General features: G+C 38.0%; 1 protein-coding gene across 2 annotated transcripts in view; it reads right to left on the bottom strand.

Moving 5' to 3' along the window:
• The window catches only part of CPNE5 (copine 5), a 137,105-nt gene that overhangs the window by 48,235 nt on the left and 64,689 nt on the right, over positions 1-24,181 (bottom strand). For both annotated transcript variants that reach the window (XM_034414757.3, XM_087889586.1), the window contains exons 7-10: positions 23,312-23,371; positions 13,692-13,755; positions 5,823-5,926; positions 3,244-3,348 (exon numbers count right to left, since the gene is read on the bottom strand). In XM_034414757.3, coding sequence (XP_034270648.1) covers positions 3,244-3,348; positions 5,823-5,926; positions 13,692-13,755; positions 23,312-23,371 — 333 coding nt within the window. The remainder of the gene's footprint in view (positions 1-3,243; positions 3,349-5,822; positions 5,927-13,691; positions 13,756-23,311; positions 23,372-24,181) is intronic.

Here is a 24,181-nt window from a genome sequence, read left to right as displayed (position 1 = left end):
TGCAGGCTACTTCTGCTGACTGCCAGCTGCCTGCAATTTGGCAGTTCAAATCTCACCAGGCTCAAGTTGACTCAGCCTTCCATCCTTCCGAGGTGGGTAAAATGAGGACCCAGATTGTTGGAGGCAATATGCTGACTCTGTAAACTACTTAGAGAGGGCTGTAAAGCAATATATAAGTTTAAGTGCTTTTGCTATTGCTATTGTTGCTAGAATCACAACTAGATAATGTAGTTTATGTACTAGAGATGTTTGAAACTTCATAAAAATATTCATAATCATTTCCAATAATTTAACAATAGTGTTAAGGGAGGGAGATCGGCAGTTAAGAAATATAAAAATATAAAATAAAGTGGGCTATACTGTTATCAATAAATGGAACCCACAAAGGGTGGGAGCAGAACTCATTCTTCTCCTGGCTTCCTATGCTCCACTGGTTTAATTTGCCCCTCATATCAGCTCTGCTAATAGGAAAAGTGTCTCTACCGGCAGCATAAAAAAAGCCAAGATGGTGTTCACAATCAAGTTCAAAGTTTTACCTCTTTTTAATGTATTATGCATGAAAGAGGGATGAAACATCAATCTTGCAGTTGTGGTTGCCATCTTGAATGTTTACCGCATGTGCATGTGCACATGCATGCGCACACACACACACACACACACACACACACTGTAGATGGCCCTGTACAGGAAGATGAATGATCAGGGAAAAACAATCATCAAGCAATGAAGGATGGAGAAAAAGCAGATTTAGTCCCCATTCTTCTAAGTTCCACTTTGTAAATAAGGCAGATTCTTGACCACTTTTATAGCTAAATTAATGACTGCAACTTTATACTCTTTCTGACCCTTAAAACCCCCACAGGCACCCAAAATAGTTCTAAATGTCAACAACATTTAGCAATTGATCTGCTAAGTTTCAATTAACAATTTTTCAGGACACTTAGGGAGGTATGGAAGGGGGAAGGAGAAATGGGAGTACTTTGCTTCCCAAAGATCTCCTATTCCCCTTTCCAAGGTTAAATCTCCACCAACCCCCAGGAAAAGGCTGGGAAAGTCCATGGACACCAAGTGCAGCCCTCTATCAGCCATCTCACGCAAAGTTGTCTATCAACATGGCTTAGTCCAATATGTGAACCAGTCTTATTCAAATTAGTTACAAACAAAGCTTCATGCTCTGCATGACACATTTGCCAGGATAAACACAGCTGGTGTGAAGATACAGAATGGAACCCAATTTTCCCAAGCCACTGGATTACTTAATAAGGTATTCTAATTAATTACGGAAGGAAGTCTTAGGGACAGAAGATTCAAAGTCTTAACACTTCTAACTTTTGCCAATTCAAAATGCTATTCTGAATACACACAGAGTTGGTAGATAAATTAAATCCTCACTGTTCAAGTTTAGCTCCATTAGGTGAACATAGCAGTAGAAGCCAGCAAAAATGTCAGACCCTGCGTAACTAAAGGCCTACTTTAAGCCAGTCTCTGCAACAGATGAGAATCATCTAAAAGTGCATCTAGGACATTTTAGGAAAAGAAAACCTATTAGGAGTAAATAGATTTTCTATTCATTTTATTTATTTACATATTTGTTAGATCTACATTTGCCTTTCCTCAGGAGCTCAAGGTAGTGTACCTAGCATTGCATCCTCTTATTTTTCCCTGTAACCATCCTGTGGGTAAGGCTGTGACTGGCCCCAAATCATCCAGTCAATTTCCAAGGTAGAGAGTGGACTTGAACCACGGACTCATCAACCCCAGCTCAACACCTTCATCAAAACACAACCCTGACATTTGTACAAAATTAATTAAGAGGAATTTTATTTGCTTTCATCTCTTCAAAATCTCTGAAGTCTTTTAAGAATAATTTACAGGGACTAAAAAAAGATGCTTTTTTTTAAAAAAACAACAAAATGAATTTAAATTAAAGCCAGTGTAGCTTTTAAAATGTCAGAGGGCATTTCTTGCTTTTGATTCATACAGAGCTTTCTCAGAACTAAATTGTATTCTATTAACAGAAAGCATTGATGTGAAAACAGTGTAGCAGGGTTGAGCAGCTAATCAACAGAAAATATGCTGATAAAAGCTACAATTAATGCACAGCTCTCAAACGAACACAGATGCAGAGAATCAATTGTGATATAGGAAATCATCAAGCTGAATGAAGAGTATATTGCCCTGATAATGGAGCCAATCATCCTTGGGTGCTCTTGAAGATGTTCCTCATCAGCAAGACTCTCATTCCTGAATTGAAACAGACTTTTGCTGTGGACTGACAGTAATGGCAGTTTTTATCAATGTAGTTGTAATCTATTGCCAGTGCTTCTCCCAACAAACCTTTTCTACTTTTTGGGTTCATTCCCATCCATTCATCACTCCCTAAGTACATTTCAGTTCCATCTGTGAAGCGGGCAAACAGCCTTCCCAAGGGAGCCCTCCCAGCGGCTCCCCCCTTTTGTCTTTTCACTAATGCTGACAGGATAACAGCTCCCTAATTTAGAACAGCTCTGAGGACTGTCAGTGTTTTTTTAAGCCTCCTTAAAAATCTTAAGGGAGGAAAAGTCTTTCGTATCACTAAATTCCTGGATGTGACAGCTTCTGCCACGTTTGGTGCAAATTCATGGAACCATGGAAGTTGCTGAGTTTAATATTTTAATTAAACATGCATCTTTTGCCCTTCTATACCTATAATAAAGTGAACCTCAATCGGGACAATTCTTATCTATCCAAGCTATCTTTGTAGGAGTTTCTTTATCTCCCATTAATTTTTTCTACAACCAGGTTTAATAAACTCATCCTCAGCTGAAATCACATTTCCCTTTCTTTGTGGATTTAAAGTCAAGGTCCAAGTTTGCTAATGAGTGCTTATAGGTGACTGTAGTACATTTTGGGCATGTATGACAGACTTGAATTTTCATCTAAAAACAGATGGCAATACGTAGCCGACTTTGGCTGATCTAGAAATCTAAGCATGGCTGGCTCTAGTTTGTTCCAGATGGCTGAGGAACATCTGGAAAATCTAGGGATATCAGCTAAACTGAGGAGGGGTTATAATTCATTTCTTCTAACTTGATCTTTTCCAAACTGGTCCCACTAGGGTCCCTATGTTGGGATTACAACTCTTAAATCTCCAGCTATTCTAGAAACTAAGAACTGTGATTGTAATTTGGTGGACATCAGTTCTAACCACTTTTAATGAACAAATCATGTCAGATGTTAATACTAATTCTGTGAAACTTGTACCTGTCGTAGTCTCCATTGCACAAGGCTCGCACAGGGATAGCGAATGACTGCCATACTGGATTCAGAGTGTTCTTCACCACTTCAGTTTTATGACAAATGGTAAATCTAGCAAGATACAGAACATCTGTTTAGTTTTAAGTTAATTATCAGAAACTGAAGAATGGGTTAAACAACAATAAAGAAGAAAGAAAAATCTCATTGTTTTTGAAATATGCTTCTCCAAATCACCATGGATGATGAAAATTGGCACTGGGTTGGATCAAGATAAAAATGGATTATTTTAATAGCTGTAAACACTAGCATTCTCCAAGCACTTGCAGCAGAAATAAGCATCAACTTCATGCAATATTAGCTAACATTTTTCACAGAGGATATAAATATTTTCTATTAAAATTATACTTTTATTAGCACAAGTAGTGCAATATCCATTCCCACAGAGAGAAAACTTGCTGAAAGCAGAACAAACTATATTGGAAACCAGTTTAAAGCAATAAACAGCAAGATATGGCAATATCTCTGGAAAGGAGAGGGGGAATTTTTTTCCAGGCAGGGCCTGTGTTTTTAAGAAATAATCTGCTGGGAGCCATGTTCCAATAATGACTGGAGCCAAAATTGGGCAGATCACTCTTTTCTTTTCTTTTTCTATTAGCTCAACTTTCCATGATGTCTGTGCTTGCTTCCACCCAACCTACTGCTGGAAGAAGGACAGATTTAAAGTGACTCTTTTGCAATGATCCTCTAATATTTAAGGCTACATGACTCATAAACATGAATTATCCAAATCTAGCATTCTGTTCATCCTTGCTGTAATTTGGTTGGGACATCTCAATGAGAAAGAGTTTGCCTAGCACAGTGGTAGCCTGTCTTAGCTTCAGACTACCCAATCTACCAGATTTTGATTTTGGGAATATGGATCTCCACCCTGCTCACATAAAAAAATGTCTGAGCAGAGGTGAAATCCAAACCAGTTTGTTACCGGTTTGCTGGCTGCGCATGTGTGCTGTGTGCCAAACATGTGCAGTGTGCACCAACTGTGTGCTGCACATGCATGTGCACATGCATGCACAGTACGCACCAAAAGGAGGCTTGGGAAGGTAAGTAGAAGCAGGGGGAGATCAGCTGTGGTGTGCAATTTAGCTTTGCTAGAAAGCAGGATTTCCTGCTGATTCCCCAGCCTCCTTTTGGTGCGTGCTATGCACGTGCGTATGCACAGTCCAAAAGGAGGCTTGGGAAGGTAAGTAGAACAGCGAGGGAAGGAATTAGCTGTGGCGTGCGATTTAGCAGGAAATCCTGTTTTCTAGCAAAGCTAAACCCAGCGCCACAGCTGATCATCGGAAATACTGGTTCAGGGGAATCAGTAGCCTTGTTTAGCTCCTGTTTGCCCGAACGGGTAGCTAACTACCAGTTCGCCTGAATTGGTAGCTTTTCTTTTTTTTTTTTACTACTGGTTCACTTCAAGTGAACCGGTAGTTTTTATTACTACCGGTTTGCCCAAACCGGAGTAAACCAGTAGCATTTCACCCCTGGGTCTGAGCCTGGGAATTAGGATGCAAACCAATATTTTATTTCAGCACCAGCCTTGCACATTGAAAATTGAGGAAAATGTTCTCAATTTCAAGGAGATCTGAGTTTCATTTACTTATTTAATTATTCAGAATGGTCAGCTAGGGAATTGTCTTGTTGTTAGTTAACTTTCGCCCAGACCCTTTTCTATTAAACACAACATCTCATTTCATTCACATCTTGCTTGTTTAGGAATATTCATAAATCATCTTTTTAAAATGATCCTGAAAGTTGAAAATTTAGCATACCTGAGTCTTTTTACTTTCTCCTGTATCAGCTAAAATATTAATCAAAGCAGTTTCTTACTTGAACTGGTCCAAAAAAATATTTCCAACTCACAATAAAGGTTTGCCCAATTGACATGGTAGCCATCATAGTATGATCACACATAAGAACATGTAAAGCTTAAATCACACAATCATAGCCATCATCTTGATTTTTTAAACCACATCCTATAGATACCCTAATTGTTAAGATTGCAAAACTGAAAGGATAAAAAAAAAAAAAACACACACCACCATTTATCCACCCTGAGTTTAATAGTCCATGCCTGGCCTAATCAAGCTTTTCTTTTTGATGTTCTCTGATGATTTTTTCAATTAACCAAAATGACTGTATTTTTGGAATGTGAGGTGAAGAACATTTAAGAAGAAGGGACCCATTGTTTTGGTGTTAAGGCAGATTATATATGGCTACAATAGTCTTGTCCATGATAGGCATTAGACTGGACAAGTTCTTTATATGAAGCTTTTAAAAATTTGTTTACTAAAGAAAGCCTGAGCAGGAAGCAGCAACCAGCTACACTGATTGACTTAAATAAAACCTGTTGGATCTGACTGGTATTTGAAAGAATGATAATCAGACAACGCAGACTTATAGGCTAGATTGGGAAATCACAAACAAAATTCCAGAATGACCAACAAGGTATCAATGGAAAATTTCACCGTGTGCTAGTGAAGAGCCAGTTAAAACTGGAGCAAATCTGTTCCCAGAAAAAAAAAACCACTTGTACTCACGTTCCATCTTCATTACTTCTGAAGAATACCATGAAAGGGTCTGATTTCCCAAAGAAGTCTTTCTTGTCCAGCTTGTTGGCACAGAACTGCATTGTGGCAACATCCTTGGAATTGGAAGCAGAAAATATATTGTCTAACAGCATTGCTGCTGAGCTAACAGCAATTTTAAAAAGTTGTATGGCAAAGTGGTAAAGTACTAAACATAAACAACAGAGTTTGCAATTGGCCCAATAGGAAATGGGAAAAGAAAGACTGAGGCTCACCACTGAAATAAATTCTAATCCAGTGTGTAGCTTGAAGGACTATAATAGCATGAGCAAGGCTTGAAAAATCTGGGAAAGCTATCAGTTTGGCATAAAACATGGATACTGCACCTACAACTAAGACTTTTTACTCATAGACTTTGGTACTCGGGTATTTTCTTTCCCCATCGGTCTCTGGAACATGCACTGAAGCATGTTAAACTGAACTCTTTATAGAAGAGTTACAGCTTGCCAATGATTTTCATAGTAGATAAATCATCCACTACACTTTTCCACTTCCTGGCATTTAAATCAATCCAGGCCCTGAGGATTATAATGGAACTAGTTACTTTCGTGAGTTAGAAAAATATAAACAACTTCATATATTTATCAAAGCGTCACTTCTGCTCTGTGAACACACACACACAAATCTTGTTAGGATTGGCATTACATAAATACAACAATCTTATTTCGCTTGCTAAAACATCTCCCCTGATTCTTCTATAAGTTGCATTTTGACTTGCAAGAATGTGTGGATTTTATGTAGAATTTCCCCTGCTCTGCATTTTATGCATATTTTTTCCTAATGTAGACAAAGCACTTCTAGAGCACTCCTAGATCCTTCATACATTCCTGAATGGGGAATAACAGGCTCCGACTCAACCCTTCCAAGACCGAGTGGCTGTGGCTTCCGGTGTCCCGATATAGCCAGCTGGTGCCAACGCTGGCTATTGGGGGTGAATCATTGGCCCCCATGGAGAGGGCTCGCAACTTGGGCGTCCTCCTGGATACACGGCTGTCTTTGGAAGAGCATATGATGGCCGTGGCCAGGGGGGCTTTTCATCAGGTCCGCCTGATTCGCCAGTTGCGTCCCTTTCTGGATCGGGACTCCTTATGCACAGTCACTCAGGCGCTCGTCACTTCCCGCCTGGACTACTGCAATGCTCTCTACATGGGGCTCCCCTTGAAGAGCACCCGGAGTCTCCAACTGGTGCAGAATGCGGCCACGCGGGGGATTATGGGAGTAAGAGGGCGCTCCTATGTGATGCCTCTCCTGCGCGAGCTGCATTGGCTTCCAGTGGTCTTCCGGGTGTGCTTCAAGATGTTGGTTACCACCTTTAAAGCGCTCCATGGCATCGGACCTGGGTATTTGCGAGACCGCCTTCTGCCACCGATAGCCTCCCACCGACCAGTACGCTCCCATAGAGAGGGACTCCTCAGGGTGCTGTCAGCCAGGCAATGTCAGCTGGCGACCCCCAGGGGGAGTGCCTTCTCTGTGGCAGCACCTGCCTCTGGAACGATTTGCGCCCGGAGATACGAAGGATACCAGATCTCCGGGCCTTTCGCTGTGCCCTAAAAACTTTTCTTTTCCATCAAGCAGGGCTGGCGTGAACCCCCCCCCCTTTTTAGCTTTTTTAGCTTCTTAGCTTTTAAGTGTAAATTGGGTTTTAATTGGATTGTTTTAAACTGTGGGCCAAAGCTGTATAATTCTTTTAATTGATTTTAAATTTTGTATTGGTATGTTTTTTATCCTTGGCTGTGCACTGCCCTGAGTCCAATAGGAGAAGGGCAGTATATAAATTGAATAAATAAATAAATAAATAAATAAATCAGGTCTCCCTAATCTCTTACCTATTTGCCACAGTTCAACATCATCCTGTGGGTTAGGTCCAATGCCCAATCTTATCAAAGTAGATGTGATTTTGTGCTCTGAGGTATTTCTCAATTAGCTCTGTATCTACAGATTTGATAAGCATGCCTTCCATTGCATTTCTAGGCTATTTATCTAGATACTGAATAGCAGGAGGCCAAGGATAGAGTCCTGGGGAATTTCATTTAATCCTTCCCACCGGGATAATACAGAACTACTCACAAGCTCCCTTTGGATGTGATTGTTCAACCAGTTACAAATCTAACAGTATCATCTGGCCCACATTTATCCTTTCTGTCCACAAAAAAATATCATGAACACCCTTAACAAATGCTTTTCCGAGATCAAAATATATTACATCTACATTCCATCCTCAGTCTTTTAAACTATTTGTGTTTCATGAATAGAGGAAAGACCAGACCAGTATTTCTCTACCATGGCAATTTGAAGATATGTGGACTTCAATTCCCAGAGTTGAATTGAATACATCTTCAAGTTGGAATAGAAAGACAACACACAACTAACAAGCACAGTTAGCTCCTGGCAATGGTAACATTCTTTTTAAAATGCTCATGGCCATACATGCCTGACAATTTATTCAGCAGAAATGCTAAATAATAGGTGCATATTTTCTCAGATGCTCCCACTACCCTTTTGGATATTGGTTGCTCTTATCCAGTCTTCCAGCACCACCAGGAGTTTTCAAATATCACAATTAGTTGGCAGGAGTTCATGTATAATACGTTTTTTTTATTTCATGCTCGCCAGGACCAACCATTTGGCTTGAACTATCTGCAGATACACTATAAGATATTCCTGTGTTAAGGAAATAATAGCCTTGCTATTGTAAGCCAAATGTTTCAAGCTATAAAGCACTGAAGATCACACTGTGTCTTGAAGTGTCATGTTAAGAGATGAAAAGTCAGTTTGATGAGACTTTTTCTACCAGTAGGGAAGCATGAAAGGAAGCTAGAAGAGATTAGTACCCCACTTATCAATCCTTTCTGATTCCAACTCAAGGCATTTTTGTTCTGCAAAATTCTCTGCCAGTGCTGCTGGAGGCAGTCAGCAGTGGTTATTTTCTAGGAGAAAATGAGTGAATTACTATGTGTGTATGAACACTGAATTTTTCGAAAGGTACATTTTAACTGGGAGAAAAAAAAGGAATAGAGCATGCAGGGTAAAATAAAAAGAGGACAGTCAGGATGTCTTTGCTTCTTTGAAGAGTTGTTATTACCTAGTAAAGCATTTCTAATTTTCTGGGTTTTTTTAAAAAAAATTATTTATTAATCTGGACTTCATAGTTTATAAACAAATATCTAGGGTTGCTTGAAGCTTAAGGTGCAGAAAAAGAAAAAAACACAGATCAGAAATGTAGATTGTAGAGTTCAAAAGAAGCAAAAATCCAGGCAGGTTGCCTTATAAGAACATGAGCAAGCTTCCTTATCTCTGCTTGTGGTATATGTTTTCATGCTTCCTAAGGGAGTTTGGAAAGCATTAAGAGATGCAATATCACTGCTATTTCTGGTTAATGTACCTTGCAAATCAAACAGGAAAATGTGTAAGGAATGAAGCATTGAACTTACACAACAGGGTGACAAATAACATTAATGTAAGATATATTTCAGGAGTTCATGTCTCAGAAGCAATGATATATGAATAAGCACCCAGAATGCAAGAATACACAAAATGCCCTTTTCCATTTAAGAAAGTTGCACTTCAACCTAAAAATATCCTTGGGGTTTAGATATGAAAGAGAATTTTGATCAATTTGCATTTGGAGATAAATGTAATAAATGTAACCTTCTTAAAGCAATATGGAACTGGGATCCAATTATCCTATGATATTAACACTTCTCAGAATCTTGCAGTACAATCTCCCACATAAAAAAATAATAATAATATGAAAAATGTGTATTTTCGGGGGGATATGCATATGTAAAATAACTTTAAGGGGAAAGCCTTACATAAATTAGCAAATAATCAGACCATATCCCATGGAAGTATCCTTGCCTTGTGGATGTGCTCATTGAAAAAAAAAAGGTGTCCTAGGGAAGGGCCTTAAAATGACCCCTTAAGGCTGCTGGCTCTCCGGTGCAATGGTTTCTTCACTGACATTGTTTGAGATCAATGAATATTGATGAATCACATGGGCTTCAGTGGAAGAAGCATCTTGCAACATTATCTAGTCTCCTTAGCAGGTGCAACACAGCAGTTTCTTGCCCATTTGACTGACCTCCTTTTCCAAGCTCTATTTCATTTCAAATGTCTATTTCATGAATAGACATTTGAAGTTACGGTGAAATTAGTAAGCCATGGGTAGGAAGATATGGCCCTGGGTGAAGAAATAGAGCCCCCTTCTGCTTCCAATGATCTTCTTTGCACAAGGGAAAGAGTTAAGCCAACTTCTAGCACAGGCTGCAGGACTGTTCATGTAAAGCTAATTGCTTAGGTCTCGGTTTGTTGTGATGGAAATGGGAGTAAAATTCCCTTTACAACACAACAGATGGGCTGCTTTGAATGCATTCAAGCATACCCCTGAAATTCTGAGTGGATCTTATGTCTAAAGTAGCATGCAATAGCAAAGGCTGTGCATTTTATGAATTGAAAGAGTAAATACAAACATGCAAACCTTTCCACATACTTTAGATAATAAACAGGGCGTGTGTATAAGCATTCAAGCACAAAAAAGCAAGAGATAAAATACAACAAGCTATAATTCACCTAAACTTTCACCATGTACTTGTACCATGGTATGTGCATCCATTTCCACAGATATACACAGAAAACACTTGTACATGGACACATGGGTGAGAAAGTGCTGATCTGCATACATTTTTTTTAAGGCATGGGAATTTAACACAAGTATGTCTGAGGACAAAGAATTGCACAAGCAATTTTTTTTATCCCTTTTGTAGACGTCAGACTTGTGGGCGAGATGAGGTGAGATAGTGATATTGTTTGTGTTAACTTCTGTACGTGGGAGAAAAGGAGATTGAAAATGTCTGGCTTTGCTGGAGTTTAGACCGGCTGATCCTTTTCTAGAAAAACAGCCACGGGTTTATTTTGGTCTCTTTGGTGTCAGCAGCAAATTGGCTGTGGTTGTAAAGAGATAGTAAACTTCTACTGGCCCACCAATACTTGACTGTTTGGATCACCCAAGCATTGTCTCTTTCTCTTCTTCATCACCAACACAACTCAGTCATAACTCTTAAAGCTCCAGATGTTCTGAACCTTTTCCTTGGAAGAAAGCGTGTTTTTTGCCTGTCTATGGCAAAAACAAGCTTGAGGGCATCTTTTAGGTCAATTTACTGTAATGGAAACAGGCTGTGAAAAAAAAAAAAGTATGACAGCTTTTCCCAGATGGGATAAACTACAACTACTTGACCAGCTCTCAGAAAAGAGTGAAACTCTGCCTTTTATGATGTGGGTCCACTGAAAATAATTGTTTCAGGTTGATCTTGTGAGCTTCCTTGCTAAGTAGAGAAGGAAACTATGGCCTTTTATACTTAGTGCAGCACTCCAACACAATCTGTTCGTGTGTGTCTTTGAGTCAATACTGAATCCTGCCAATGGGTTGGACTAATAGTTTTTGTAACAAGATTGCAAAGTAGTTTGACTTTGCATACTTCCTAGGGCTGAAAGAAAATGACTGGCCCCAAATCACCCAGCTGCCTTTGTGCTGATGGTGGCTTATGGTCTGCTGGTTTCTAGTGCCTTAATTGTTACACCAAATGGGTTCTCTATTGCCTGTCTGTAGCACAGCTCACTGTATGCCCCCTACATCTTTCAGATATTATTTCATCCAGATGAAGAATGGCTTCACATGAAATATTTGTTCAATATTGAAAATATTGCAGCACACCCATTTAACATCGCTCTAATATGAGATCTACTAGTTCCCAGGGGATTTATGGGTGCAATCTAAGGTGCCAACTGTTAGCTTTGAAGCCCTCCATGGCATGAACCCCAGTTACTTTCAGGATTGTCTATTGCTTTTAGTGTCTGTCTGTTCCACCAGATGTGACAAAGTGTATATGGTTGGCTTCCCCTTGGTGAAGTAATGTCATTTGTTGGGACCTAAGGAATATGCCTTCTCTGTCATGGGGAAAGCTATATGGAATAATCACTCCCTCCCATTTAGATAGCCTAACCAAGTGGTCTTCCAGAAGAATTAAAGACTTGACTTTTCTGCCCTCAGCATTGGGACTAGGGTGTTAATGAAGTCTCTGTGGGTATGCTTATTGTGTGATTAGGATAATTTTCGTGGGAACTTCAATTGGATTCTTTTAAGTGATTTTATTGGTTTATCGTGTGGGTTTGATGTGTATGTGTGTGTGTGTGTGTGTTTGCACTCAGGCATCTATATAAAGTTGTCAAAAAATAGCCTAACTAAATAAACACACACACAAAAGAAAGTGGGACTCCCCCCCCTTCAATATTCATGCTGTAATTTCCACTGCCATGATAATTTGGGATATGAAGTTACACAATTCTATCCCAGACTTATATCTGTTTCTCCTCAAATACACTGTTAGGTATCGAGCCCAATAATCTTCCTTTCTCCATTTTTTAAGATATTCATCTTTTTTTTTTTGCTTTAATTTATATGCCGCCCTTCTCCAGAGACTCAGGGCGGCTTACAATGCGTTAAGCAATAGCCTTCATACTTTTGTATATTTATACAAAGTCAGCTTATTGCCCCCACAATCTGAGTCCTCATTTTACCTACCTTTGAAAGGATGGAAGGCTAAGTCAACCTTGAGCCTGGTGAGATTTGAACTTGCAGTAATTGCAAGCAGCAGATGTTAATAACCGTGCTTTAGTCCACTGTACTATAGGCTCTTTGTTGGTGATTTTTGGTGATCATCTACTATTATCTTTTAAACAACACAAATCTGAGCTCTTTGCTTCCCACGATAAGCATTCTTTAGGTACTAATGTTGACTGTAATCTTGGTTCATGTTCCCAGAATTATTATGGGAAATTTTCAGCTAACAATTACAGTAGATTTCCCTCTTGGAGAAGCAGGGTGAAATAGCTTGCTGCAGCCTCATGACTCCTTGGAGCTGCCCATCTTACTTTTCTGCATATGATTTACTTCTGCTGATCTACTAGTGAGAGTTCATCTGATTTACTTCAGCATGGGACATCCTGCTGAGACTTCTACCAAGGTCATGTTGCTGGCCATTCTCAAAGTATTTAGCTAGGAAAGTATGTTGTATTTCATTTAGAACTAGAAGATGACCTTTTTCTGCTATAGCCCTGCCTTGTAGAATATTCTCTACTTGAAGATTAGTATAGCCCCAATGCTGCTGGCTTCTTGCAAAGCTTCAAAAACTTGGCTATGTATCCAGGCCTGGGGCTTGGAATGAGTTAAGGGTCCTGTTATTTGGCTTTAGTATGATTGGTTGATTCACCATCATGGCTGATGTTTATACTTAATTATTTTTTAGATGTTGTAAAGTTTTTAAAATTGTTTTAACTGTTTTATAATTTTAGAATTGTAAACTTGCTTGAATTGAGTGGCTATAGAAATTGAATAAATAAATAAGTAAATTTCAATGGTTTTACTAAATATCCACAGGTCTGTATGTATACATACAGCTAGCATTTTCCCCCAGAAGGGGAAGAGATCTCCAGTGTACTAGTACTGCAGTTGTGTGGATCAGGACAGATAATAAAAGCATTTAAAAATAGCAGTTTTTAGATGGAACTTGCTTAAATATATACCTTATGTGTGGTCCTGCATCACAAAAAATAATATCAGAGTCTCTCATTATCTTCCGCAACACGATATCTCTGATTCGGATGTAGCATGGCATGTCTGTGTAACTTTAACAAAATAGCTTTCTAAACCATCAGGGACTCCCTGGCACTGGGGCTTTTGAATTCAAAGGCATCCTTTCTTCTTTTGACAAGTTTTTTTGAAAGCAAAGACATGAACAGAAATTCAAAGAGAAAAGAATGACTCACCCTACAGTTGCCCAGTTCTTCAGCTGATAGAACGATGGTGCCACACTTTTTCCCTGGAATTCCTCTATAATAAGAGAAAATAGTTTATGAAGTGGGTAGAAAAGGGAGGAAAGATGCAGAATAATGTCAATTTTATTTTTTCTGTTCCATTTGCAGTGTCTCCTCTTATGAAACTCCAAAATGTCAGCAACTTTGAATTTTCCAAACCTGTAACTCCTTTTCTACGTTCTGCAGTGGAGTAGAAGGAAGAAGGGATAGCTTTGAGGGACAGGCTAAATAGCCATTACCAAGGCAAAGGCCAGATAGAGGATGAGTCAAGGGCTGGAATGTAATAGGAATAAACAAACCCATAGTTCACATGAAGATACAGAGAGAGAGGGTGGGAAGTGTGTTCAGACTTGCACAAATCTTGTCATTAGGGCTGACAATACTGTGTTTTGATTAAGGCTTTGATAAAGCACACTTTCAACGCAGCTCCATGAAGCATAAAGGTGTCCTGTGTTTGGTACTGTGTGAAAACAACCTGTGAAATCAGCCCCAGCCAATCTCTGATGAATGTGTGGCTATGCACAGAAGATATATTTGCCAAAGCAAAGCAGTTGGGCTAAGCAAGATGGCCCAACATAGGGGTGAAATGTTTGACTTTTCCCTGTCAAGACACTTGACCTTAAAGCCCAAAGCTCCATTTCCATGAAGTGAAGCAAGGGCCACTGTCAGATGTAAATGCCTTATTCTCCAATGTGTAAATAATGTATATATATGGAACATCAGAGGTTAACTTATTCTTTGGACTTTAATGTATTCATAACTTACCACTCCCATTCCTAGCTCCACCCCTTGTATATATAAGGAGCCACCCTCACCATTCTCGCTGCTTCTACCTTGAATATTCAGTGAATATAGAATGCCTATCATAATTAAAAAGAAATATATTTAAAGCTCTAACTCCTATTATCTTTATTGAGTCTGATCCTGAAAATATTGCAACAATCTGGTAGCAGAGGATGGTTAATTGACTCAATAAGTAATTAAAAATGTCCAAGAAAGATAGGCCCAACACCAGGGCCTACAGCAAAGAAATAGAAACTGATCAAGAGATGACCAACGAATCCACCAATGCGATTTCGAGAGAATCCGAAGAATACACCACTGAAGAAGAAGAACTAATGAGTGAAAATAATGACCAGAAAGAAATCGAAATAGAAAATAACGAACTCAGGTCAGAGATATTAAAGATACTAAAAAGCCAAAAGAATGATGAAAATCTCATCGCGGACCTCCAGGAGATGCTGAAGAACAGCGGAGCAGCGAGAGAGAAAAACGTCATTAAAGAAAAACCCAAAGATCAAAAAACCGTAAGTGAGATGACTACTGAGAAAATAGTTGTTAAAAAGAAAAGATGTGATCCCGCGCGAAATTTTGAATGGCAGCCATCTTGGTTTCAACGAACTTCAAAAGAGAATGGAGCAGAGCCAATCAAAACGCTCAGTTCAAAATTTCTGGCGCGAAAAACACTATCAGACGAAGAAAGTGAGAAAGAAGTCTCAAACTCTTCAGATGATTCAAAATCAGAAAGTGAAGACGATTTAACAAAATCTCAAGTAAAATCAGCAATGAAAACGCTTTTTGCTGCTTTTGGGCCAAGACTGAAAATTACCAAGACATCTACGAAGAAGCAAGAAATCAAACCGGCGACTCAAGACCTGCACGCTCCCATCCTGACTTCGAAAGCGACGACGCCAGAGCCCAGAGAGCCATGCCGATTTCGCCCTACACCACAGACAAGATCGAATGCCAACGCACACAAAAAGAAGAAAAGAACCGTCGCCACCACCAGAACCCCAAAAACCGAGCCAGAGACCGACTCATCTGAGGAGGAGCGGATCGAGAGAGCTGAAAGGGAGAGAACCTTCCACGACGCCACCAAAGAAGAAATGAGCAACGCGCATGTGCGAAACTACGTAGACGACCCAGAAGGACTTGAACTGGCCAAAGAACCGCGCAGACTCATTGCAAGCATCCCAATGCCGTTCTGTAATTTCCTGCACTTGAGAGATCACGGACTGCCCCAGGTTGTAAGTAATGGACAGAATAATGTAGGTAACTTACCCAGTGACTTCCCAAAACTTAGAATTGATGGCATTAATTTACAAGAGTGGTATCAACAGCTTCAGGTTATTTTCATGAAAGAAAATTTACTATTCTTTATAACTAGCCCTCCAAGAAGACCTTGGACCTTAAAAATAGATTGTTTACATCATAGAGCATTTTTCATAATAATATCTAGCGTGTCTCCTGCAATGTATCATAGCATCAAACCAAATCTAACAGTATCAGAAATAATTCAATGCATGTTTAATCTATTTCACAGCGATAGCGTAGCTACAACCACAAGAATGTCTAAGGATTTCTTTTCCTCTAGAGTAAAACCAGGGGTTTCTATAAGTGAGCATTTGATAAATCTAAACAAAATAAGAGCTGAGCTACAATTGAGGGGGGAAGTGATTTCAGATCAAACAATGAAAAGTGTTATTATCAATTCACTTGATCCATCATGGGATAGCTTTATGTCACACTTAGATACCATTAATTTGGGATATTTATCCATAGAAAGCCTATCTAACAAATTGATAGCAGAAGACAATTCAAGAAAAAATCGATCCAGTAACCAAACAGACCACAAACCTTTTAGGAAAGTAGTCTTTCAAGATAAACATAATGATGCCTTTAGATGCTACAATTGTGGATCCAGGGAACATAGTAGAAGAGACTGCCCCAAAGTCTCAAGAGAGAGACATAGGCCAGAATATAAGAGCAAATATAATTACAGACAATCTTCCACAGATAGACACAAATATAGAAGTCCACCAAATTACAAAGAAGGTAGAGGGGGTAGAGAAAATTCAAAGGAGAGGAAATCTGGGTCACTGAATGGGCTAAATAAACAAGACAGCACCAGAACACAGCAGGATGAGAATAACAATTGGCTTATTGATTCTGGTGCAACAAATCACACCACCAACAACAAAAGTATATTATCTTCATTTATAGAAGATAAGTTTGTGATAAAGGTAGCTAATCAAGAAAAGGTTCAAGTACTAGGCAAAGGAAATGTGACCTTGCCTGGTCTAGGGAAAATAGAGGGGGTATTATTAATCCCAGAAATACCTCACAACATACTAAGTGCCATAAAATTAAGCAGAGAATCTGATATCAATATAGTTTTCTCAAAGGGGAAAGCAACTATAGAAAAGAACAAAACAAATGTAGGTACTGTAATGATAAAAGGAGGTCTACCCTATCTGATAACTAAAGAAAGATGTTTACATAACATTGATTCAAATATGGAAGATTGTATTGAAGCAGATGATGAAAATGTCAGTAACAGTGACAATGATGAGTGTAGAATAACTCATGATCACAAAAATACATACAAGGAAAAGAAACCAAAAATAGGTAAACCAATTCATGATGAGTGTGCTCACATCTTACACAGGAAGTTAGGACATGCAAGCTTTCCTGTAGTACAAAAAATGACTGAACACGCAGAAGGTGTCAAAATAAAAAATTGTGAAAATTATTTGGAATGCTCAGTATGTAAATCCACCAAACTAAAAACCAGCCCCAGACCAAAAAAATCTAACAGATCAACTAACAATATTTTTGATTTGGTACATATGGACTTAGTTGGTCCATTAAGTCCCTCAATTACCTATAGAAAACGTTACTTCCTAACAATAGTGGATGACTACAGCCGATATGGTTTTGTTTACACATTAAAGCACAAGGATGAAACATTTCAGAAATTTAAGGAATTCTACAAACGTATAGAAACACAACATAATATCAGAATAAAGCAAATTATGACAGATAGGGGATGTGAGTTCATGTCTAAAGAATTCTCCCAATGGTTAAAGGATAGAGGAATGTTACATTTCACGTCCAATCCTTTTTCTGCATTTCAAAATGGAGTTGCAGAGAGGAAAAATTCCACACTACAAACCATGATTAGGTGCACATTAGAGGATGCTGGTTTAGGCAAACAATTTTGGTCAGAGGCATTACATTATTCAAATTACACTCAAAATAGAACCTGGTCCAGTATTGTGAATAAGACACCATATGAGGTGATGTACAATAGAAAACCCAAATTATCACACATGCACATATTTGGAGTCACTGCAGACGTACACATACCTAAACAATTGAGGAGAAAGGGAGAAAACGTATCCAGGAGATTAAGATTCATGGGATACGAAACTGGAACCAAAGGGTACAGATTTATTGATAGTAATAACAAATTTATAGTATCCAGAACAGCTGTGTTCCATGAACAGGCCAATTGGTCAAAATTGCACCTTAATGAAATATTTCCTAATAAATGTAAAGATACGATATCTTGCGAGGAAGGAACAACAGAAAATCAAAATATTAACAAAAGTAAGAACAAAACCAAAACTTGGACTAATAGTCAGCATAAAATAAAGACAGACACATTAACAAAAAAGGAAGCTAGATATTTGCATGATAACCATAGCAAGCCTGAAAGAACTATTAGAAACAATAGAAACCAAATACCAAATAAATACAAAGACTACATAATGCATATGAATGGAGAACAAATAACACCTAATACATATGAAGAAGTATTGAAACTTCCACATGAAGAAAGAGAAAAATGGGAACTAGCTATGGAAAAAGAGATGGAAAGTTTACAAGGATTAAATGTATTCACACCTGCGATCGCACCTAAGGATAAAACAATTATAGGTACCAGGTGGATTTATAAAATTAAGAACTTAGAAGGAGGCAATACCTTATACAAGGCTAGACTAGTTGCACAAGGCTATGCACAAAAATATCCAGAAGACTATACTGATACATATTCACCCACAGTGAGAACAGAGAGTGTCAAAACAGCCCTTGTAGTAGCATCTGCACTCAATCTGGACGTATTCCAATATGACATACAGACCGCATACTTACATGCAAAATTAGATAAGGAAATATATGTAAGAGCACCACACAGTCAATACACTAATAAGAACGAAATTTGGTTATTAAATAAGAGTCTGTACGGATTAAAGCAATCCGGCAAAAGATGGTACGATTGCTTGGTAAAAGTACTTAAGACCATGGATTTCAACGCCACCACTGCTGATAACTGTTTCTTTGTAAAAAAGAGTAATGATCATATTGAATTTGTATTAATTTACGTGGACGATATTTTATACATTGGAAAGCATAAAGAGAGCAGGGAAATCTTTGTAAATAAGTTAAATGAACACTTCTCACTGAAATCACTGGGTAAAGTGAATAAATACCTTGGTGTGCAAATTAACAAAACTAAAAGGGGATTCAAACTTACACAGAAAGATAAAATCATCGAACTCCTAAACAAATGTAACTTAAATAATGCCAAAACCTGTGACACCCCTATGCAAACTGATTTTCTTAGAAACACTGATGAATCTTCCCCTGAGTTTAAAGACAACACATTTTACAGATCAGTTATAGGTTCACTCCTCTATATATCTAATTGGACTAGGCCAGATATTGCATTACCTCTCAATCTATTGTCAAGATATGTTAGTAAACCAACCTTGTATCATTGGGAAGCTGTCAAAAGAATTCTAAGATATCTGAAGGGTACATTAGATTTTTGTTTAATGTTGGAACCCAATAATGACAGAGAACCAAAAATTACTTGTTATGCTGATGCAGATTGGGCTGGTGATACATCATGCAGAAAGAGTACTTCTGGTTATGTTTTTCTATTGAATGATTGTCCAGTTTACTGGTATACTGGTAAACAAGAACTAGTAGCCACTTCTACTACAGAAGCGGAATATGTTTGTTTGTCCAAGGCTGCAAATAACCTTGTATGGTTCAATGATCTGATCACTGATGTTTGGAAGAAACCCACTTTACCATTTATTATGCATGAAGACAATAAAGCGGCCATTGAAATATCCAGATCCGATGCAATTGGACAAAGGTCCAGGCATATTGATATAAAGTTTAAGCATGTGAGACAACTGTCTCAAGACGGATTCATTAAAGCAATACATTGCGATACTTCTGAACAATTAGCTGACATATTAACAAAACCCTTACCTTCTAAACAACACAAATATTTAACTTCTAAATTATATGTATTATATTGTCCTGAATCAGAATGTAATTGGTGTTGTGTAACGAACCGGCATTTAGAGGGGGATTTGTCAGATGTAAATGCCTTATTCTCCAATGTGTAAATAATGTATATATATGGAACATCAGAGGTTAACTTATTCTTTGGACTTTAATGTATTCATAACTTACCACTCCCATTCCTAGCTCCACCCCTTGTATATATAAGGAGCCACCCTCACCATTCTCGCTGCTTCTACCTTGAATATTCAGTGAATATAGAATGCCTATCATAATTAAAAAGAAATATATTTAAAGCTCTAACTCCTATTATCTTTATTGAGTCTGATCCTGAAAATATTGCAACAGCCACATAACTCAATTTTGGTTTGACTACTGAGTGCCTATGTTAGATGGGGATAGTAGGTTTTATACACAGTGATAAGTGTTCTCTTGTATTTTATTAATTAATTATTTTACTATTATATTGTTTGGATTCTCTTATAAAATGTCTCAGTAACCCTGTACTTCTTTCAGGGAACTCTGGTAGGTGGATTAAATAAACTAAGATATCCAAAGTGTTTAGCTTTTTCAAGCACTGGACCTATTCTTAGCCCCTTTGAAATATTGGAGGCACTTCTAGGGCTTTTAATTACTCTACTATTGATGGTTGACTTTATGTGTGTTTCTATGTGGAATTGGTTGTTGGTTTGCTACAAGCTATCATGGACATTATGCCCACAGTTGATATTGTAAAAGTATCTTAAATATTACAAATTAAAATGAGTTCTTTCAAACATTAAATATGTTCAAAGAGAGTATAAAAATTGAGAACCAATAAAGATTTTTTTCCAAGTTAAAACCATATGAGAGTTTGGGGCAAATTAAACCACTGCCTGAATGTGTAGCAACAAAATTGAAATATTTATTTGAATGCTCAGCTCAAGTTGATTATTGAGAGATATAACTCAAGATAGAACAAAGCTAGGAAGAAAAGCAGTTTACTTGAAACCCTCTTTTTTCTTTTTCTTTTTTTTAAAAAAGTGTCAATTTTATGATTTTGTCCATTTAATTCCACACAGACAGATGAGGTCTTGGATAATGATGGCTGAAAATGGATTTAATCTTCAGAGCTGATGACAAGTCTATTTGTTCATGGAGTTTGGAAATTAGAAGTATGACAGTGAATAACTAATATGATCTTTCTCAGGCCAGAAAGATAAATCACATAAAGCCCTAAATTATATCAAAAGGATTACCCTACTTATGATTCCTATTATTTTCATTCACCAGTAGATGAAATAAGGATTGGGTTTAGAAAAATGATATAATTATACATACAGATTCAATTAATAATGAATGGAAATATGAAAATATTTTACTTCTTATTCTATGTAGCGATTGATGCCTAATAATCACAGCTCCAAACTCTAAACTCTCTTCATAGTCAAAGTTAGAACTAAGATGGTCAATGTAAACCATTTGCATTACTTTCATAGGCAAGGTTTGGTTTTAAATATCATCCCTCATGGATGGCAAATGGAGTGGTGGACTCAAAATCCTGGTTTGTGGTAATGGCCACCAACTGTGATGAGTTTTTCCCATGTATCAATTTGAATGTGGCCCAGCAGGTGGCAGCACATAGCCAGATTTGGTTGATCTCAAACCACTAAGAAGAACTGGATGCAATTAATTCTTGGATGGGAGACCAATAGAATGTTTTGAGATCCCAGGCAAAATTGGAAAGTCAAAACATTCCTCAAAGGAAACAATGGCTAGGGGCAGAAACTATCTGGAATTGTCAATGTGGTAATATAACCTTAACCAAATCAAGGCAACTCTAATATTATGTGCTGGTTTATCGCAGTAAACTTTGCTACAATTTTGGATATCATTCCTTATTGTTTACTTTCTGCCTTGTGTTTCATCTATATTCCCTTTCACCACCAGTTTTCTTTAAAGGGCATCTTTCGATCTGGAACTGGCCAGGTCAAAGTTTCTCAGAATGATGGAAAGAGCCTTTTTGCTCTCATTCATTCACATTATAGGGCTGCCACTTGCCTGGTGACTCTGGTGTGTGTGTGCGCATGCTAAACTTGTGTTATATTTCTGTATCATAGAAAGCACTGTCACACAATCGTAGGATTGTAGTTGTACATATTATGTATTTGAAGGGAAGCCAGTATCAATCAGCCTGTCCACACATATCAGCAGGGGTGACTTCCAGTCAGAATGGGATAACTCGCCACAGCCAACTCGCCATGGTCAACTGACCATGGCCAATTCACCACAGCCAACTCACTGCAGGACACCTCGCCCCAGAACAACTCATTGCATGACAATTAAACAATTCAATTTAATTATTTAAAATAACTAAAACATTATTTTAATTTTCGTCATTCACATTTTATTCTGTCCCTCCCTTGCCATCCTTTCTTTAATGATTCTATTCCACTATTTCTTCAACATTAGTGTAACTCTTGTTTACGGTGAGTTTATCTGTGATAAGTTGGCCATGGCAAGTTGTCCCATGGCGAGTTGGCCCTGGTGAGTTGGCCACTGCAAGTTGGCTGCGGCGAGTTGGCCATGATGAGTTGTGGTAGACCTTCCAGTACCCCATACCTTGCTTTTTCCGTAGAAGTAAGATTCAAGAGATATCCATGTTTGTTTAGTATATTTCAGCTTTCTGTTGCACATTTAACAAAAGAAGAACAATTCAAGACCACAAGGAATTCTAAATCAACCTTAGAAGATATTTTGTTAATGTTATTGTCTGGCAAAAATGCTCACCTCTGACATTTTTTTAGACAACACATATATAGAATTGGCCACATGCGTAACAATCCACTTATTTGACAAATATGTGTGATTATCCAGACGATTTTGTGAACATACATATTTAAATACTGATGACTCAATATTCAAGATCCAAGCTCAATTGAGACCCACGCTGGATGTTATGTATTCAGGAAGAAGAAACCCAACAGATTTGACATTACCTGCTTTGAATATTAAATAGGAATGGTGAGATGTGCCTTTCCCCCCCTTTCTCTCCATGGTTTATCAATTGAGTTATGAGAACAAATGAGACAAGAGTTGTTGAGTTCTCACTAAAAATGAAAAGAATGATAGAAAGAGCCAACAATAATAGGCTGAGCTTGCCAAGATCATATCTGAGCTGTTGTGAACTTGTCCACATTAATGATAACTGAGTTCTATTACATTATGTTGTGTGTAAATTCTCCATTAAAACATAAATGAAGCACTCCATCAGCAAAATTAGATTACTCCGTTTTTTACTAATATTAATGCTAGGCTCGGGATAACACTGTAGGGATTTTTTTTAAAACAAAAATTAAGTGGATATCTCATAATTTGGTAAGAAAGACTTCAGTTCCTCATGCAGTTTATATTGATGATTTGAAGGGGTAGAATGCACCAATTCTTCTCTGTTTTCTAATCTGCAGGAGACCTTAAATATGACTTACCCATTAGAGACAGATGGCATAGGCTTCCCTGTTTTGGAATGTAATGTAAATGCTCCCATCCTGGAAAAAAAGAATAAAACAGACTTAAAATTATGATTTATTTATGTTATTCAATATATATGGCTGCAGATCTCACATAAGTCACTCTGGGGGTAAACACAGTTAAATATGTTAATATACTAATGCAAAATGAACATGAAAAACAGTATATGAGAATAAAACAAACAAGTAGTATTAATTTTCACAAATACCACTTTTGCTCTTTTTACTCCATAACACCTTCCATGGTTCCCCCCACCCACCCCGTTCTCAACAAATGCATTATCATAACCCAGGGCTGGTTTATTTTCTCATTTTGCACCAAGCACTGAAGTAATAAACATTCAGCAATAAGATCACATGTAATTCAACACTATAAATCAGAGATTGTCAATTTCTTTTGAACCAATAGGTATTTCTAACATCTGAAGAGCCCGTCATGGGTGCTCGCCTAAAATGGCAGTTGCAAAATGGTGAATTATCAAATGTGAATTTGAATTATAGGTAGTCCTTAACTGACAACCATAATTGAGCCCAAAATTTATGTTGCTAAATGAGAAAGTTGTTAAGTGAGTTTTGCCCCATTTTTTGACTTTTGTTCCCGCATTTGTTAAGTGAATTAGTTAAATCAAGAACTCATCACCTGCAACAGAAATCCAGAAGTGAAGTTCCCTTATTGGGTCTGTAACGTCTCCCAGTATGCAGTTATATGAGGAATGAGGAAGGAGACTCTTCTGGCTATGGTGCCCTGAGACCTGTTTTTGTTCATGAGCATTCACCCTTCCAGATTCCCCTTCTTTACAAAGATCCCCTGAGATCTAATGCAGCACA

Source organism: Pantherophis guttatus, chromosome 3 (genome assembly GCF_059756535.1).
Source record: "Pantherophis guttatus breed Tessera chromosome 3, ASM5975653v1, whole genome shotgun sequence".
Classification (NCBI taxonomy): domain Eukaryota; kingdom Metazoa; phylum Chordata; class Lepidosauria; order Squamata; family Colubridae; genus Pantherophis; species Pantherophis guttatus.
The sequence above is the reverse complement of the archived record's forward strand: the minus strand, read 5'-3'. Positions and strand labels throughout refer to the sequence as shown.